Source organism: Salminus brasiliensis, chromosome 18 (assembly GCF_030463535.1).
Source record: "Salminus brasiliensis chromosome 18, fSalBra1.hap2, whole genome shotgun sequence".
NCBI lineage: Eukaryota > Metazoa > Chordata > Actinopteri > Characiformes > Bryconidae > Salminus > Salminus brasiliensis.
Genome location: NC_132895.1, coordinates 26080077 through 26100777, shown reverse-complemented (window position 1 = coordinate 26100777; position 20701 = coordinate 26080077). Strand labels below are relative to the sequence as shown.

The 20701-nt window shown below is 40.9% G+C and overlaps 1 protein-coding gene across 1 annotated transcript; it reads right to left on the bottom strand.

Moving 5' to 3' along the window:
- Nucleotides 1-16029: 16029 nt before the first annotated feature.
- On the bottom strand, nucleotides 16030-20305 carry bod1 (biorientation of chromosomes in cell division 1). Its single transcript, XM_072662747.1, has 4 exons — nucleotides 19904-20305; nucleotides 18953-19077; nucleotides 17998-18199; nucleotides 16030-17259 (listed from the first exon to the last, which is right to left on the bottom strand). Exons 1-3 carry the CDS (start codon nucleotides 20039-20041, stop codon nucleotides 18001-18003), a joined length of 462 nt encoding a protein of 153 aa, XP_072518848.1. The 5' UTR covers nucleotides 20042-20305; the 3' UTR covers nucleotides 16030-17259; nucleotides 17998-18000.
- Between the last annotated feature and the right edge of the window lie 396 nt (nucleotides 20306-20701).

Genomic DNA, 20701 nt, shown 5'->3' with positions numbered 1-20701 from the left:
ATGAAGCATGGTTATGAGCAAGCTGGAGACGGCTGAATGCAGGTTTGTACTGCAGGTCAAACTCATCTTCCTCTTTGACTGTGGGATTTAATGGGACTCGCCACCATGTTTTGCTTGGAGGGTATAACAGATGATATGTTTACTGTGGACTATTTATTCAGTCTGCCCGCGTAGTGAAGGAACATGAGGTGAGAGGTAGTCGAATGCTTTTGCGAGGGCCCCAGGCCAAACCAAACATATCCCTAAACATATCCCCTGGTATACTTTTATTAGCCCTGTCAGTGGTCTACATACATATAATGTTAGTACACTGGCTTTGGAAATGCAGTTCAGATGTTCTAAAAGTGAACAGCAAACTTATTGTTAACCTGTATTTGGCACAAAGCTGTATTCACTGTCACACTGCAAATAGTACTAATAGTAATGCAAAGAATTTATCAACAGTTATTTTAATCGCCTATTTTAGTAACTATACCAGTTGAGTATTCAAATTGAGTCATAAACAGGAATTACATTGTAAGTATTATCATTAGTGATGTACAACTTGATTGTCTAATTAAAGTAATTATGGTTCTAAGGACACTGTCTTTCCCATTAACTGCACTTAATTTGCATTTATTATTTTTATTCTCTTGCTTTCCTTTAAATGCTTTATATTAGTGGTAAATATGCTCTGATTCTGAGTGATCTGTCCAGTAATCTGGAAAATGTTTCGGAATGTGCAGATTACTGGCCAAAGATTTGGACACTTCAGGCTATCCAAAAAAACAGAACAGGAAAAAAGACATTCAGATTCAGCAGCCTTCTACAAATCAATGTGAAACTAAAATATTTATAATAGCTTTTGTGTGGCTCAGAAAGTAATCTGTAGCTAAGCTAAATTGCATCAACAATTGTTCCTTGTGTTCCTTATGCTTACTTTTTAATTCTGCATTCAGTTGAGGCTAATGTGTCTGGATAACTGGATATGGACAACTTGCATTTTGTCTAGAGGAAGTAATTAACAAAGAACTCCATTCTTGTTGCATCAGTCAATGTTGTATGATTTTATTCCTTTTAACTGGAAAATGTACAAGCCTTAAGGGATTGTCTTCTTATGGGTTGATAGCCTTATTAGTATAACCAAGCATATCAGAGCCGGTAAAGTTGACCTTTTTTTTTTATATATAGTCGCCTTATTAATATATATATGTGTCCGTGTATGTATTGGCCACCCTTATAATATAATTTGTGATGAGTTTTTTTTTTTGGACCACTCTTCTGTGCAGCGTATCAAGGGTAACTGTCTGTTCTTGACACTACAAGTGTAAGGTCTTGACACTACACCCTTTGAATTGGATTCAAGTCAGGACTTGGCCACTCCAAAATCTTCATTTTGTTTCTTTTGAGCCATTCAGAGGTAAACTTGCTTGTGTTCTTTGGATAATTGTCCTGCTGCATAACCCAACCTGCGGACATTCTCCTTCTAGATTTTCTGAGCAGAATTCATGGATCCCTCAGCAAAGCAGCTTCAGACCATCCAGACAATAACTACATCTATTATAAAATATTTCAAATAGTTTCTGGCCTCTGACTTCGAGTTGTAATTCTGTGACGTCACTTCCACATTTTCTTCTGAAGAAATCTGCAGTGAGATTTTTCCACATCTCCAAGGTTCAGTCTTAGAAGCTGAAGTATTTTCTATCTTCTGTATCTCTGGACTTTGAGGTCATCAGTCTTCAGTAGCAGCTTCAGTAGTTTGATTTGATCACATTTTTTATTTTCTGTCCTACAGAGTGGAATCTCTTTTTACAGTGGAAGGATGAACAGAAACCTCAGAGGGAAACCTCAGAGATCTCCTGAAAAATTAATACCCTGTATTTAATAGCCTGATCTAATTAATCTTGACTTTGCTAACCCTAGTTGTCTAGATTTGGCACCTACTGACTAAATCCCAACCTACCTTGTGTCAACAGCCCAGGCTGGTGAAGGAAGGTGGAGCAAGGATGTGGGAAATGTTTTCAGTTTCATTAATACCAAACAATAATCACCGTTGCTGACCATGTGCATCTCTTCATGGTCACAGTGTAATCTAATCTAAAATATAATGTACCAAGTCCTAAAGCAAAACACCTGAGAGGTAGAACAGGTCACAACATTCCTTTATGTTGCTAATTTGACTAAACATTCATTTTGTCTGTAGCCGTTATTAAGAGTAACAGCAGCTTTGTGAAATAAGTTTGGTATTAGCAACCAGGAAACTAATCTGCAGTCAACTGTTCTAAACTGTTGCGAAATCTGTAGTGTTAACATTAGTGGTATTTTTCTTAAGGCTTTAAAGAGGGATGCTGCAGTGAGCAGTTTCTCAAGAATGAGTCGGGTACAAAACATTAGTCATCAGTGGCTCTTGCACACAAGTGGATGGGCAAAGACAAACTGTGCTCATCAATAACGTGGGGCCTCTGCATGCTCCCCTGTGTGTTTAGTTAAGATAATATTAATGTGTTTACAAGTTTGGGTCTTGGGCCTTTACTGCAGAGGATGACGGGAAAAGACAGCTTTTGTAAGAAAAGTCCAGTTTCACAGTGATTTTTTTCACCAGGGCTTGATATAATGAAGTAACATAGTAAAGTGATAAAATGTTAAATCAGGCCCTTTTTACTCCAACAATTAGAGCAATCCAATGACCCGAAATGGCATTTGACACAAATGCACAAACACAGGTGTTTTTGCAGAGTAGTTTATCTTGCACTGAGTTTTAGTGAGATGGACAATGTAGACAGAGATTTGGTCTCTAAATGTTTCCTTCTTTGAGAGAACGCTCTGTGGTATGGTATGCGTTTAGGTTATTCAGAATATGTAAATGTTTACCATATTCACTTCTGTGTTTGCTCATGTGTTTATAATTTGGGCACATGCTGTTCACTTGACTGATGCATTGAATGGAAAAAGCTACGTGTGTCTGAACAAGTCCATTAACAACGTTGACGGGAGGAAATTGTGTTTGAACAGTGATTCTTTGGGGACCCTAGGACTAATTCCTGAAGAATAATTAGCGTTCTGGCAGTTTAAAGATGGCTGGTTGAATCACATTTGTACAAACTTTGTGAAAACTATTACCAAAAGAACTCAAACCAGTGGAATCTGGTGGGAAAGTACAGTAAAGAGTACAAAAATGCCAAGTGACCTTACCGTAAGGCCTAATGATGACATAATTCAGGTTGGCAAAATTGTGTTTATGTACATTTGTTGGTTTTTTATAGTTGTGCTATATTGTTTTTATTATCTTGACTCAGCCATGACTCTTTCTTGCCTGATGGAAGAGTTTTCCATCCTTCCGACTACTTGCGTCCCTCACCAGTGTCACAGACTTTCCTGTTAACAGCAACGACTAGAAATTAGCTATTGACGCACATTTGCGGCAGACGCATCTCGTTTGACGTTCTTTGGCATTAAAGGAGATCTTGTCAGTGGGCTTGATAAGTTGAATAACAGTCGTAAAAGTTGCTGTTGACAGTTTGATTTTTGGGGCGAACAGCCACAGTGTGTCTGCTCTGTTGAACTTGTCCGGTGGCAGATGCTGACTGTGCAGTGCGAATGCGAACAGTTGCAGGCAAGCGTCGACAGCTTGAGCCTACTGCGTCAGGCCACATTTAACAGGCCCAAGCAGGCTGCCAAGAGAAGGAGTGCGATCCTCAAGAGGCTTGTAAGTTAAGGTAGGGAGAAAGTTGCTTTTCAATTAAAAAGGGGGAAAAAATGAAGTGTGGAGGAACTAACTGTAATACACAATTTTCATAGGCATCTTACTTTGCTTTGCTAGACAAGCAAATAGCAGTTTATGATAGTGACGCTATAGTCATTGTCATAAGCGCCGCAGTGCAGCGGACCTGTGACCCATAACTTGTCATCACTGTTCGTAACCTTTTGCAGTCGTAAACTGATACTTCCTTTTCACAAGACACATAATAAGTTCTTTAGATTTCACAATGCAGCTGTTGTTGAAGCTATAGAACACAACCCAAGCCAGGCTTAAAGTCCTCCCTACTGAGAAGTGTAATGAGCTCAGTGTCTTTTTTTCCCTCTTTTTTAATTAAAAATTACACTAAAAGGTCCTTGGTTGATCTCTGTACCTTTCTGCATCTAGGTTTTCAGGGCACATGAATAATCAAAATCTCAGCATGATTAATATACCCCTCCCTTCTTACAGTTTGACACATAACACTGTCTGTGCAGCGTGCCAACACCACACCATCTGACATACTCATTTATTCTTGCTAAATGTTCCACAGATGGGATTTATCTACTGCCTCGGTTGAGATTACTACTGGTACGTTTTATCAATTAGGTGCATATGAAAAAGCCCAAGAAGGCCACAGTTATTTTAATAATTATTTCAGTTCAGTGTCATTTTAATAGGAAAATCACTAAATTCTACGGAGCAGGGCACCATATGACAATTTCATAGCAATGATTAGAAAATAAAACTAAAACAAACAACATTGAAAAAGAAAGTTTGGCAACATATATTACTTGCAAATAGTGAATTTTATGCAGAGAACAAGAGTCAGCAGTCTTTGACTTAATAAACCACATGTAAATCCTCAAAAAAAACAGAATAACATTATAATAGCATAACAGTAATGCCATGATTTAGCACTTACCGCAGATATAGTTAATGTTTGCTTTCTGAGGTGTGCTTCTGTACTTCACAAAATGAGGTGCTAGACTAACCTTATTAACAAACACCAGACTGTCACCAATCTATATGGAGTATATGGACAAAAGTATTTAAGAGGTGTGTCCCAATACCTTCGTCGATATATTGTGTCTAAACTGATGTTTTCAGTGTTTCTTAAAAAAAAAAAAAAAAAAAAAAAAAAAAAGCCATTTAGACATTTTAAAATTTAAAAGAGCACTATATGATCCTGTCTGTGACCTTTCTATGAGCCCTTCCTTACCAGACTGCTGGGCTACTGTGGTTATCCTGCTCTAACTCTGCTGAGCCTGGCTGTTAGCATTGTGGCTAACCCACTCCAACCATGCTGAGCCCGGATGCTGTGTCTGTTAGCACTGCGGCTCCAACCTTGCTAAGCGTGGCTGTCAGCATCACGACTGACCTGTACCAACAAAGCTGAGCCCAGCTGTTAGCATCCCGGTTATCCTGCTCCAAACTTCTAAATGGTGACGATCTATTGTATAAACATGTTGTTCATACAATACAGCTTGACGACACCACAAATCATGAGATATTTAGAGTTTTTTGTTTTGCTGAGTTTTTTGTTTTTGAAGTCTATTAAGTCTATATTCTCTGAGTGAAATGTGTTGATGGAGATTTGTGACGGTCTGTTTGTTAGCAACGTTAGCCTAGCATCTCCCATTCTTCTCTGTCTTGGAATGGGAAAAAAAAGATATGTGTGTGTGTGTGTAAGTGATAAACCTGGTTAATTTGATTACATAACCTGGTTAATTTGATTACATAACTATAATATGATCTGCGATTAGACTCTTTATAGCTGTCAACCAACAACGGAGAGACAGCGGAGAAAACAGCTGTTTTGTCTGAAAGACAGACATTTGATTGTCAGTTTTTCCCTTGAGCTTATCATTAATAATCTAAAAAACAAACGCCAGTCCTCCACTATTAAAATTTATTATTACTACCTGAATTTACAGGTGGGAAATCCTTACTCCAGACCCGGTCCTTGGAGGAATCACTGTCTCCGTGTTTAGCTTGTTCTTTCTGCTTTCTATCACTTTCTAGCGCTTTTCCTCGTAACTGCTTTTAGATTGTGTTTACAGTCCACAGGTTTATTAAAAAAGCGGAGTACCCCACAACAACAACTTTATTTCGGTGCCTAAATCAGCTGAAAGCGGTAAGTTTGTATTTTATTATGGCTGTTGCTGGGCTTTTTGAGTGTGAGAAGTGTGGCATGTTTAGTCTAGACCCTTTTCCCACCGCTAGTGATAATGATAGTGTTTGCGCTAAATGTGAGTTAGTTAGCTCTCTGGTGGAAAGGGTGGACCAGTTAGAGGTGTGCATCATGGGGTTACTGAAGGATAGAGAGCAAGAGTTGCCCCCCGTTGCCTCAGGGAGAGCTAGCACCCCCCACCCCTCCGGCGTTAGAGCCCTCACAGCGGGGCGAATGGGTGACGTCTCGGCGGCATAGCCGGAAAGCTAAGGCTAATGCTAGCGCAAAGGCCGAAGTTAGCCCACCGGACCACCACGCTCCCCCCCCCCGATTCGCGTGTCAAACAGGTTTGCCCCGCTCAGCGAAACATCCGCTGAGGAGCCTGTTCACAGTACTCTGGTAATAGGAGACTCTCTTGTTCGACACGTGAAGATAGCTAGTCCTTTAGGGGCTCCAGCAGTAACCTTTAGCTGTTTACCGGGAGCCAGAGCGCCGGACATTAGCGGCAACCTTAAGCGGCTAGCAAACAGGAGATATTCGAGGATAGTGATTCATGTAGGGGCCAATGATATTCGTCTGCGGCAGTCAGAAGTTACAAAGGATAATATTAAAGAGGTGGTTAAACTGGCCCAGACGATGTCCGATGCCGTAATTTGCTCTGGTCCCATCCCAATGAGGCCTACAGCCGACTCACAGCGCTGAACCGCTGGATGTCCAAGTGGTGTTCCGAAAATCATGTGGGCTTCATAGATAATTGGTTAAAGTTTGAGGGCAAGCCTGGTTTTTTAGGTAGGGATGGTGTCCACCACACGCGGGAGGGTGCTGCCTTACTTTCGTGCAGCATAGCTCATAGTCTGCTAGTTAGTCGGCAGAGGAGTGTAAAAGGCTGCTGACAATCCAGAGCCGGGACCAGGCCGCAGACAGACCGGCTAAACCGACCGTCTGCGAGCTGCTGCAGGTTTCACTGTATTGAGACTGTGTCTGTGCCCCGAATTAAAGCCAAACAGAGAACATCTAGATCAGCTCATTTTAATAATTTAATCAGTGTTAAAATCTCTCATTTCAACGATAACAGCAGCACCTCAGACCTAAAGCTCGGTCTACTTAACATTAGATCACTATCCTCAAAAGCAGTGATCGTAAATGAAATGATATGTGATCAGAAACTAGATGTTTTCTGCCTAACCGAAACCTGGATTAGACCTGATCAATATATAGCACTAAATGAAGCCACCCCCACAGGCTATAAATATGTACATAGCCCTAGATTATCAGGCAGAGGAGGTGGAGTATGTATAATCTATCAGAATACACTAGAGATTATTCAAAAACACTGTAACACCTTCACCTCTTTTGAGTTTATCTACATTAATATATCAAATCCGGCCACAAATAAAAATGTTTTCTCACTGATTAATATTTATGAAGTGTATGAATGATTTTAATATTCACTTTGAAAAAGCAGACGATCCATTAACAAAGGCGTTTGTATCAATTTTAGATTCTGTTGGCATTATACAAAACGTAACTGGACCCACACATTACTGTAATCATACCCTAGATTTAGTCCTGACCCTGGGTGTTAGCATTGATCAGCTAAATATTCTACCTCAAAGCTCAGTAATATCAGACCATTATCTAATCTCCTTTGAGCTACATTTAAGGCAAAATGTAAATTCTTCTCCCGAACACTGCATAAAACGCACAATAACACCAATGACAGCTGTACAGTTTACTAAAAATCTCCCACCCCTATCGACCTTAGCTTACACTCCGTCAGACCAAATGGAGCTTGTCAAATTAACAAACGATCTAGAGAATACCCTCCGATCAACCTTAGACAAAGTAGCACCGTTCAGAAATAAAATTATGAGGCAAAAAAGGCTCGCACCGTGGTACAGTGATCAAACTCCTTAAAACAAACAGTGCGGAAACTAGAGCGTAAATGGCGGACGACCAAACTAGAGGTGTTCCACTCTGCGTGGAAGGACAGCCTTAGTCAATATAGAAAGGCACTTATTAAAGCTCGCTCAGCGTATCTGGCCTCGCTGATCGAGAAAAACAAAAACAATCTTTTTAATGAGATCTCTAAACTTACTAAAAGCCAGGCAGATACTCAACCCCAGATCCCAACATCTTTAACTAGTCATGTTTTTATGGACTATTTTAATAATAAAATAGAAAATATTAGACAACAAATCCAACCCTGCTTATTAAATCAAACATGGTCGTCACCTGATGTAGTTGCTTTAGAACAAAACTTAGTTGTAGAACAAAGGCTGGAAGCCTTCTACCCACTTCCACAGCCAGAACTAGAAAAAATTATATCCTCAGCTAATTGTACAACATGTACACTCGACCCGATTCCCTCTAAATTGCTAAAAGAAATTCTCCCAATTATAATCGGACCTCTTTTAACAATTGTAAATTCATCCCTTAGCCTTGGGCATGTACCCCAAACCCTTAAAATAGCAGTTATAAAACCTTTAATCAAAAAACCAAATCTTGATCCTAGCGTATTATCTAATTATAGACCCATCTCAAACTTAACATTCGTATCTAAGATATTAGAAAAAGCTGTGGCCCAACAACTCTGCTTATACCTAAGTAAAAATGACATGTATGAGAAATTCCAGTCTGGATTTAGACTCAATCACAGCACAGAGACAGCCCTAGTGAAGATTACGAATAATCTCCTTCTTGCCTCTGATCAAGGCTACGTATCTTTATTAGTCCTACTAGACCTTAGTGCAGCCTTTGATACAATAGATCATTCTATATTACTAGAAAGATTAGAGAAAATGGTTGGAATCACAGGGACAGCCCTATCATGGTTCCAATCATATCTAACGGGACGCTTCCAATTTGTAAAGATAAATGATTTATCTTCAAACTACGCAGAAGTAAGATATGGAGTTCCGCAAGGCTCAATTTTAGGACCACTATTATTTACATTATACAGGTTACCACTGGGCTCAGTTATAAGCAGACATGGCGTTAATTTCCACTTCTATGCAGATGACACACAGCTCTATATATCAGCCAAACCTGACGATAAATTTAGATTACAGAAAATGGAGGACTGTGTAAAGGATATAAAACTCTGGATGTCACATAACTTCCTTCTCCTTAACAGTGACAAAACCGAAGTTCTCCTTTTAGGTCCAAAAGACTCTAGAAATAAACTATCAGACTTAATGTTAGACTTGGCAGATTCTCCCATCATTCCTGGTTTAGCAGCTAAAAATCTTGGCGTCATATTCGACTCAGATTTATCATTTGAGCAACATATAGCTAATATTAGTAGAACAGCCTTTATGCAGCTTAGGAACATCTCCAAACTAAGAAACTCCTTATCACTACAAGACGCAGAAAAGCTAGTACATGCTTTTATTACCTCAAGGCTAGATTACTGTAATGCATTACTGTCAGGTTGTTCCAGCAGGAACCTCAATAAACTTCAGCTGGTGCAAAATGCTGCAGCCAGGGTCCTTACTTAAACTAGAAAATTTGACCATATCAGTCCAGTTCTATCAGCACTTCATTGGCTCCCAGTTAAATTCCGTATTGAATACAAAATTCTTTTATTAACATATAAAGCCCTACATGGCCTCGCTCCTGAGTACCTGCAGGATCTTATAGTATATTACGAACCATCAAGACTACTTAGATCTCAGGGTGCTGGCCTCTTACGCGTTCCCAAAATTCAGAAAACCTCAGCAGGGGGAAGAGCCTTTTCCTATAAAGCCCCCCAGCTCTGGAATAACCTTCCAGATAATGTTCGGGACTCAGACACAGTCTCAATCTTTAAATCTAAACTGAAAACTTATATGTTTAGTTTAGCTTTTGGTAATTAATGTTTCTTAGATAAGGGCTGCAGGTCCAGGGGTTCGCGGACACAGGGAATTGTAGTACTCTGAGATGCTGGAGCTGTCGTCTCGCTGCTTACACGCGATCACTCAGGTTTGTTGACGGTGGAGCAGATAGATGCTGGTGTTCTCAGGGTACGCCCGTGTCCGTGTTACCTTCTGGCTCTCTCCTTTTAATTATGCTGTGATAATCAGACCTGCCGGAGTCATCAGACATACCCAGATGCTGATGATCAACATTCTCTGCACTCCATAAAATTCCTCTTAGAACTAACTTCTCTCTCTTTACCTTCCCCGAGTAAATGGCCACCCAGCCCGATCTGCAGGAAGATTGCCCGCTGAGGTCCCCTCTACCTGCATCTAACCAGCTGCCACCTACCAGTCCAGCCAGCGGGTCCCCCCCCCCCAACCCGCCACCACCCATGGCTCACCCGCCAGCCGCTGCTGCCTGTTTGGTGGCCGTGCTGAAACCTAGATGGACTCGTGCCTGTCTGACACTATTAATATCACAACTATTAACTTTCTGTTGTACCTGGTTTGGTAATTTTTATCATTAATGTTTAAAACATTAGTTTTTAGCAAGGAGTTTTTCCTTGCCACTGTCGCCGTTGGCTTGCTCACGGGGGTCTTTGACGCTTCATGTTGTTTCTTCTTTCTTCTCTGAATCTGTTATTTATTAAGTAATAATTATGTAAAGCTGCTTTGTGACGACAACAGTTGTAAAAAGCGCTATACAAATAAATTTGACTTGACTTGACTCTGTAAATGGAGCCTTGAGTCCAAAGGATTAGATGAGGAAGCATGTTTATGTGAAGATTAAACGAATAGGAACTTCTCTGTGTTAATACTGGGTCATTTGTGAAGGTAAGGGACTGTACTTGGAGAGCTATCAAAGTTACATGACTTCCGTAGTACATGTTTTTAACATTGTAGACTTGCACAGTTTATTTAGAGTTATTTTCATAACATTTCCCAAAGTGCTTCCACTCATATATCTGCCAGTGGGGGTTGAGGTGAGGAGTGCTATACACTGACCCATTTCCAGTCACATGGAGAATGCATGCTCTATGTGGTTGGGAGGGGGAGTGGAGGGGATCATGAACGACATTTCCACTGAGGGAAAGCTCCCGAGGTCCTTACAGTACAATGCTGAAACGCTGCCATCACAGACCCTAAATCTTCTGGTACACTCAGCCTTGCGTCTTTAGGGGAGTCCCCAGAGTGGTGTACAAGTGTCTGAGCAGTGTTTTTGTGGGTCATACCCAACCTTGTGACAGCAGCTTAGGCGCAGTGCCAATAAGATCATGTGCTTGTCCGGTGGGCTACAAGGAGAACTTATAGATAACTGTCCACTCCCCTGCCAGGTGGCTTCAAAGGGACAGGAAGCATTTATTCTCTGCCCCCCACCCCCCCCAAACACACACACACACACAAACACACACCTCCTAACACCCCCCCCCCCCCCAATGTTTGTGCTATCTCCATTCATTACCCACACACCAGCCCCAAAGGATTTGCACAACTTTTCAGCGTAAACCTCAGTTGACCCTGCTGTTGATCACCAAGCGACCCCTGTCCCACAAACACATTCTTACAAATACGTGTACCCATGAACTCTTGTACTGTACCATGTTACGACCAGTGCATCTGTGGAAAAACATGTAGCCTTTGAACAGCGTCACTGTCACTAGCATGGATTTCACATGTGGAATTGGTGGTTTCGACATAGCATTGATACCTTAAGGGATTACATTTTGGAGAGGTGTAAAAACATTCTTTAAATGTTTCAGAACATACAGATATACAGCTGAACATCCGTTTGCTGATCATTTGAGAGAATTGAGATGTTATAGCTGCTGAAAAGCAGTGTGATGCTAAAAAAATGCCCAAAATACTTTTGTCTGCTTATTTCATGGGCCTTAAATATTAGCAGTGAGTGGCCGTGGCAATAGACACGGTCTGTGCTTTGGTTCAGCTTCTGCTGCAGATTGAAAATGTGAGTTAGGTGAAAGTCATCAGAACTGTGAATGGACTTCTGTGCTTTACGAACTAGACAGTATACGTTATTGACAGCACTAACATCCGAAGGTTGTCTTTCTGCCATGATCACAGGCATATATGTTCTAAGAACCCCACTGCCAGGTATGACTGGTTTTGTTAAAGACTGTAAACATAATGTATCATGTTCAGCAGAGCAGGTCAAGGCTGTGTGTGTTCAAATGATGGGGTTTTACTAGTGATTTATTAGAAAACGCTCCCGCCCACACTCCTTGTGTGTGCATTTCAACAATGGGGAGTCAATGAGTCTATAAGAGACACTGATTGCTCTTGGTCTGGTAATCGCATACATTTCATTCATTCATTCATTTCCGATCTTTAGGTTAAATTTGTCGTCTTACTGCTCACTGTACATTCTGAGCTAAGAAACGACGAGTCTAGCCCTTTGCGGCGGGATTGTAACATCTTACAATTGTAGTTAATGGTCAACTGACCTGAACTTGATGAGCCAACATGTACTGATGCATAACAGGCAAAGCCTGGCAGCAGCCCAGGGAGTAGTTGGTAGCTGGCCTATAGTAAAGCATGAATGAATGAATTCATGAATAGTGCAGCTCTTTTTTGGACAGGGCCAGTGGCGAATATAGGTATGGGTGACACACAAAATGTTTCAGTGTTTTTTTCACGTCAATATTCACTAAGCATTCTTAAAAAGACATTTCTTCTTAATTACCCACCTACACAGTTGAAAGATTCTGACCAAAATGTACCTGTGTTTTCTGATTCATGTTGATATCACATCACCATGAGGGTCAGTTAACCTTGTCAATGTGGGCGCCTTGGTTAGGTCTCCCGCTGAGAAGTTGGAAATAATGAGGGCCATTACATAGTCCCGCCTTACCCTCAGGTCTGCCCCTGTGTCTGCAGTTTTTGTCTCTCTGTTAACTTTACCTGGCCATTAAGTCGTCCATGTGTTTTGTCTCCTCCCCATTTCCCGCCTTCCCTACATTGTATGCAGGTTTATCAGAATCTAGCCCCGCCCATCTCGTTATCTTTGCCAGATGGTCATTGTTTTGAGGCTGCAGCCAGCGTAGGGCGGGTCCTTGGTGGGACTGTCCTATGAAAAACGTCTTAGTAGCTTATTGGTCATACAAGTGGAACAGTCTAACAAGGAGATGCACTGATGCCACCGGAAAGGCTCTGGTGTGATTTTTAATTTCTTAATGGAATTGAATTATAAACAAACAAGGCTTTGTTTTCCTTTTTTTGTGGTCTTGTTTTTCCTTTTTTTCCTGTGTTATTTGTGCGTAGAGAACTGTGGGTAACCGAAGGCCAGGAAGGATACATCAATTGCGCCTTCCAAATCGATTCAAATTTAGGCTGCATTTTTGGTCTGAACACGAAGGGTTGTTCTACGACTTAGCAGCCAAGAAATGCAGCCTAACTCAGCTGCAGCCTAGACTTTAGAGCGCAGCTATTGTCTATGCAGCCCTTTGTTTCATTGTGTCCCCATGTTTCTCATTCCAGTGGCTGCAACACAATCCTAAAGATTGATCAATCCACCCCAGTTGGAAAGAGTTGCATGCAATCCTGCACCCCTTTTTCTACTGATGCTGAATTTTGATTTGCCTTTCTAGCAATTCTCTGAAAGTGTTTGGTCTTCTAGACCTCACCTTGACCTTAACTTAAAACAGAGGAAACAGCTTTTTGAAAACCTTTGCTATCTTCTATCTTCAATTTTTAAAGTGTTTGGCCATGATTGTTGATTGACCCCTCGCCACAGCCCTAACAAGTTAATTAAGGTCCTTCTCTCCCTTTTGTATTTTAAAATTTAGGGAAAAAAACTACTATTCTTGATTTAAAAGTTGAATGTTGATGGCTTTTGGGGGTCAGTCTGTCTTCTCCCTGTATGTGAAATATAGCACGATTACCATTACACACCAAATAAAGAACGCCACAGACAGATCACTATGTAATGCCAATAATAATATTATAAAGATGACACTTGCAATCTGCAAAACTAATCCTTCCATACTTTTGAACCATAGTGGGTCCCTTTAATATGTTACCAATCACCAAACCTCTCACCAAAAACAACATGAGCAATAGCCATGGTTAGCAATTAAGATCCCTATTTAACACAAAAGCACCTCTATTCCAGAGCTTAGCTGGACTGGAAAGTACCTTGCCTGGCCGGTCAAGCATCGCTCTTGGGCCTTCGTACATCTGGCCTGCATGCAGCCGATCTCAGCTAGCCACTGGATGTAATGAATCTCCTCCACCATCGGGTGCGAAAGAAAAAAATCAGGGAGCAATTAAACTCAACAGATGCAGGAGGGCTTTGCAGAGGAATGGGGATTTAATTGTTGTGGCCTGGGCTGTGCAAGGCCAACTCGAGAGCGACCAGCAGCTGTGTTTCACTAGAGGAGGGGGTAATTTCCCCCCCTCCTCTGTCCCCATTCAATAATTACTCTGGTGATTTATAAATGTCCAAAAGACAAATGCAATGTCAGCTGAGACTTTTCTTAACCCCCCCCCCCCCGCACGATGCCCTGAACATACAATTTCACACTACATTAACAAAGCTCTCCACGGGCAGAGGGATTTAATTGCCGCATATCTTAGGCCAAAAGTGCTGCGTAATTCTTCTCCTCATACAATGCAGGTTTTCATCATTGGACAAGTTGTTTCGACACTTTGCGAGCCTAATGTCTGATTAGGAAGAAATGTGAGAGCTAAATTCCTTTGCAGAGGATATCTGCATGTAATTCTTAGAATAACACTGTTATTATGCAGTTATCCTGGCAAGGTTATTAACTGTAAACTACTGGTGTATCCACATACGTTTGTATGGGTTACTAAAAGTAACTATTCCTAATATCAATACTTGAACACCTTTGGATCTTGTGCTCATCAAATGACATTTGGTATTTGCCGCAGTTACAGTAACACGCTGGAGATACTGGTGGAGTTACCCAATAGTTGGTTAAATCATGCCACCTTGTGGTGTCTTTTTTTAAAGTTTCCCTACATCTTCACCACTAATCCTACCAACTGAGATGCTTTTTAGGACACATTTCGCACAGTGAGGCCGTCCTGGGGACACAGGGTGATCATTGAGGGGGGCGTATGTGTGTGTTTGGGGGGTGGGGTGGGGGGGTGGTGTTAAACAACTTCTTCAGCCTGACAGCAGGTTGGTGACCGCAGACAGCCCTCCTTTCAGCCCCTCAGCCAGCATTGTGTCTTCCAGACCATAGTTGTATCACATTTCCCCAGATGGGGGTTGGGAGGAAACTATGGCAAAATAACATAATTGGCATGAGCAGACACCAGATTCAGGACTCCGGCAGCAGTCCCACAGCCAAGACCAGTACAGGAAACCTGAGCTCAGCCCTGGCCCACAACCTAGTTTATTTTCTGTTGAACATTTTTCTACTTAACACATTGGAGGGGATAAAGACATTGAGGCCAGGGGCTTAAGTGCCAGGTGGAGGAACACTATGACGCGCATTTAAAAAAATGGAACATTGCGTACTTTTAGAGTGTTCGGAAATGTGAAACAGGCATACAGTTTTATAAAAAGAATAAACAAAAGACACAACCCACAGACTAATGAATGAGTCAACATTTCAATAAGAACTATTTTTTATTTTTGATAAATTTGTGCCTCAAAAGCTAAGAAGTATATCCAGTTGGCTGTGTCAGTTCTAGTAAACTGATTTTTAAAAGGGAATTCCACATTTTTAAATAAAAGTATATATAACTCAGGTCATTGCACTGTAAATAAAGTCATTCAGAGTGATTTAGTAAGAAATGGATCATCATCATTGGCAAATCATCTCCAGATTCCCCAATTGTGGTGATAGAGACCAGGGGTCATGATATCTGCAATGCAAATACCTGACTAGTCATAACAGTATCCACTGTGCCACTTACACAGATAGGAACTGTGAAGTTATAAACAGGCATGTACTAACTGACTGTTCACTTGCTCCCACCTCTTTTAATGAGATAATCAATGTTATTCACATTAGCTGTTAAATGTTATGGCCAATCAGTATGTAGACATTTATTTACCATCTATATGTTGCCTTATATGAAGATAATGGTGATAAAACTATTGAAAAACAGCATCACTCAACCATTTCATGCAATAACTTTTTGTGAGAGAGCTTTCAGAGGCAGTGAAATCTTCAGAGGCCTGGTTCTTATCACTACCTGCTGTGAACATTTCTGACTTTCCTAATGAAACATTTCACACCACACCACTCAGATTTGTGTCTAAACCATTTAATTATACAGACATTTTGGAAAAATGGCAGAATTCCCCCAGGATCACCAAAATCCTTTTAAGCCCCAATCAACACATACATTGCTAAATCAAATTATAGGTTTAAATCTTTAATCAATACAATATTTAAACATTATCTACAGAATTGGGAAGGGGGAATCACAAAGGTGGTGCAGTATGTTTTTTTTTCCACAGAAAGTACATACTGTTACAGGTAAAAAGTTAATCACTTTTTTTTTTTTTTTTTTTAAACATACTTGGTAACTTTCCAAAAAAGCACTTTATACCAACCAGCAGTGTATGGCATAAGAATATGACTGCCAAATGTAGCAGACCAATGTCTGTCTCTAGCATTTGACCGTCTGCCACATTCTCAGAACAGAGGTGCTGAAAGACAGGAACAAGCCGAGCTTGTAGACCTTTGTCCTAGTCCAGGAACACAGTGCATCTCTTTAAATCCAAAACGGAAGACGACAAAAAAAAAAAAAAACACACAAAACAAAAAAAAAAAAATTAAATTAGCTCTCCGTTGGTAGCCCTTTCCACAGTACTGGTGTCCGACTCCTTCGGGTCAAAAGCTTTTACGCCCAAACGGATCCCATCACTTTGCACCACGTCTGTGTCGGATGGAACACAGTGAACTTTTGTAGGCACTCGCTCTGCTCAACGTCCAGTTGGAATCACAGAAATATCAGAGAAGATTCTCTCTTGCCTAGAATCTCATCACTAATAGGAATCCAGGAGGGGGGATGGTTACAGCTGAAGGCCATGATCCAGTCATTATGTGAATGTTTCTCCACAAAAACAGAAAAAAAAAAGTTCCTTGCAGAAATACTACAAAACTACAAGGATGTAGACTGGTAGATACAGTGTTATAATTCAGTAAAAAAAGAAGGGATTTACAAATTCAGATTGGATGGTGTGATTCGCTGTTCAATTCATTTACAAGAGAGAATTCATTTTCAGCTGGGCAAACATTCCACTTTTCTTTTGATCTGTGTGCATATTTAATTCATAGGGGCACTCTCACGTAGTGCAGAGGCTAAAGAACACTTCCTTCTCTGTATCAGTTAAACATGTTCGTGCACAAGGACTATCCTAAAACAACTACACCTGAGCACGTTCCCACACATGCAGTATAATTCCAGTTTGGGGGTACTTCCGCTGTAGATGTTATTCCTCTAATGTTCCATCCATCAACGTCATATGGCACCTAGATTGAGAGACAACACTGTGTTACAAGCAAACCTAAGTACAAACGCCTGTGCATTCTAAGAGGTATTGTGTGTCACATAAATCTTATTTAAGTGCTGCCACTGATATCTAGGGTTGTACTCAACCTGAGTTTTGGCTGTTCAATAGATTGGACTATACAGGCCTTTTTTCCTCCCCTGTAGACTATCTGGCAATCAGGAAATCCACTGGCATGAGTTTCAGTGGAAAAAAAAAAAAGTAAATAATATGGCTGCAAGATTGTTAGTTATTACCCATTGCTTTGATGCCATAATTAGACAGTTAGCACATATACTATACTACCTCAATATTTATTGCACACTGCATAATTTGCACACTACCCCTAATTATTTATTATTCTATGTATGTATTGTGTTGTATTGTATTGTCTGTCTGCACTTGTCCTGTGTTGCACTTGTGTTCTGTATGCACTGTGTCTATGTTGCACCATGGTCCTGGAGGAACGTTGTTTCATTTCACTGTGTACTCTGTATGTAGGTGAAATGACAATAAAAAACCCACTTGACTGGACTTGACATTTCTGCTTAACTCAAGCTCTAATAGTCCATTTTATTTTTAATTTTAGGCTCTTGTTATCTGAGCTCCATGACATGACAATGGTGCTTTTGTTACATTAATTTGCTTAGCAGGTAACTGAATACTTCCAGGAAAGTCAGGTACTGCTATATGGTAACCAGCTTTGTAATCATATCGCTACCTTCTATTGTGTTTTGGGCGTGGTGTTGCTGCTGGCAGCATCTTGCAGCTCCACCTCGGTGGCTGAATTTGACGCCCCTTCCTCTTTTCTCTCCAGGAAGTCATGAATGGCTGTCTCAATGTGGGGCCTGAAGATGTGGTTCAGTTTGGGATCTACCACCTGTGTTATAATTCGGTCCACTCCAGACTCCAGCATCCCAGACCTGCAAGAAAAGTAGTATGGTATTTTATCGCTGGCCTCATGTTTCATCACTGTTCACAACATACCTTTAAATACATTTGACAGACTAAACTAAAACTAAGTCCCATGCAATAGATATGTTTTCATCCAAAAGTTTTACACCAAACAGTTTAACACTTCAAAATATTTGTCTATTCACACTGTGGAAACAAAAATGTCAGGAATGTTTAATCAGAACCATGAGAAATACATTGTTTAGTGTATTAAGTAAAGCATAGAAGTTTATAATTCGGTTTAAAATTCAGAAAACCAAACATAGCCAGCTCTGTAAGAAAAGCTCTTGGAAAAGAGCTCACACGGCTCTGTATGGCAGAGAAACAGGACCCAGGCACTTAATGGCTATGGTGCAGGGGAAAGGGGAAAAAAAACAACACCCAAAATGTTCTTATCAATAAATTATAGGGACATTTGGGAAATCAATGGAATTAACCACATGGACACAACATTTAATAAAATGCTTTACATCATTCGGAAAAGTAACTACAGCGTCAATCTAATCATTTGAGAGTTTCTGTTGATTTTTGCCCCAATTATTTTTTACTAATCATGTGCTTCACGTCCAAGAAGAACACGACAGTCACACAAACGTTCCAAGATGAGACCAAGTGTGCATATTTTCTAATCAATTTTGAATAGTTTAAATCTGGGACAGCAGAGGAAGTGCTGAAACCTAGCTACACCCAGTTTGTGGATAAAACCAGGAACAGTGACTTACTGAACTACGCTTTGTCGCAATCCATTACGAACTTGGTTCTTGTTGATTGATGGGCTCCATTCTTGACTACTGAGGTGATTCGCCACAAAGTTGTCCACCTTCTGTCTCAGATTCTGATAGGCTGGCTAGAAAGGAGTACACAGGTCAGTTTATTAGGTTAGACTTGAAGTCTGTCACCAGGCTTGAAAACCTGTAATGTAACCTGCTCCTGGAGACTCCATCCTTCCTGCCGACTTGTAAGAGTCCCTGACTCTTAATTGTGTTGTGCAGCATAGACCTGACCAGGAATCAAATCTCAGGGTCACACACAGTGTGGTAGCTCAATTGGCAGGTAGTGGTTTTAATATGTTGCATCTCACCAACCACAAGTACTTAAGGTACCTTTGGAGGTACTTGATGATCCAAATCTTTATTTGAGTTGAGATGAAACCTGCAGGAAGAGGGTTTGTGACTGCCGATTTAGTGGAAAGCATGTCCTTAGCCAATGAACTACAGCTAGTTCTGACCTCCAGGCCTGGAGATCCCACTGCTGCAGTTTGAACTATTCCAATCCCAAATACATTTGATTAAAATCTCATCATTATGAAGCCCTGGGCACCCATTACTAACAGGCTGCTGAGGTTATACCCAACATAGCACAAATTTAGGTTGCTGAGTGTTTTGCTTTATTTAAGATCATTATAGACATATACATAGCTACACTACTCCACTACCAAAGGATATCTCGGTCTCTGTGAACACGCAGTGCACTTTAGTAGGAGGCCTACCAGCTCAGGACGATCGCAACCTATTAGCAATATCCTCACTCGGCTTAACGCGAGCTAAACCTCTTATTAATCCGAGTGAAACGATTAGTAAACATTAGATTCAGTGTCTGCAATGTATTTGCCATATTATCCGCAGAGCTTCGTGACACAAATCTAAACAAAACCTTGAAATGCCACTTTTCACCTTAGTGTCCACGTCTGCCAGACAGTCTCTTCTAAACTCGTCGAACAAGCCTCGGTTCTTCAGATGCTGTACAATGAGGGCGATGAGCTGCGGGTCTCCTGGAGGCAGATTTGCGGCGCTTGACGTGTTTTCTGCCATAATTAACGTTAAACTACATCAACCTGGCTAACAGCTAGTTGTGTTATTAGCTCCTGGCTAGTGGCAGCTAGCTACAGTGTAAAGCAGCTGATTTGCCTTTGTTGCGAAAGATAATGTCATCGGACTAAGGCGAAATTGGTAGAGCACATATAGCCTGGGGGTCGACATGTGAGGAGTCCGCACTTTGCAAAAAATAAATGAAAAACCGTTGGTGTACACAAAAACCGATTGTCACGACTAACTGGCCATGTTCAGGTACTTCCTCGTCTTTTGTCTTTGTTACTATCGGAGAGGTTTACTGACACCTACCGGAGGAACCGGGAAACCAGGCTGTCCTTTCATGATGCCTGACCTGGTGACCACGAATGGCAGTATATTTATTAAGACACTGATCTAAGTATCATACAAAATCAAAATACGGAACCAGTAACATGTACTGGGATCTGAATATTCATAAATGTCTCAGATTTGTTTAAAGAAGTATTTCAATATATAAGCTTTAAGGTAATTTAAGCCTGTAGAAATCACTATGAAATCACATAAAATACTATATGTTTTTGCAGACTACACCTACACATGTTCATCTGCCAATGGAAAAAGGCCTACCATAGCCAACCCCCACCCAACACCCACCATCATGGCATGTTAGCATGTGCTGCA

What these genes read in the sequence shown, in the direction of transcription:
- bod1 (XM_072662747.1), bottom strand. Translation starts at nt 20,041, where the DNA reads ATGGCAGAAAACACGTCAAGCGCCGCAAATCTGCCTCCAGGAGACCCG. An exon ending in TGGCAGACGTGGACACTAAG is followed by an intron (nt 19,078 to 19,903) that starts GTGAAAAGTGGC and finishes ACTCCTTTCTAG; the next exon opens with CCAGCCTATCAGAATCTGAG. An exon ending in TTGCGACAAAGCGTAGTTCA is followed by an intron (nt 18,200 to 18,952) that starts GTAAGTCACTGT and finishes CTTTTCTTGCAG; the next exon opens with GTCTGGGATGCTGGAGTCTG.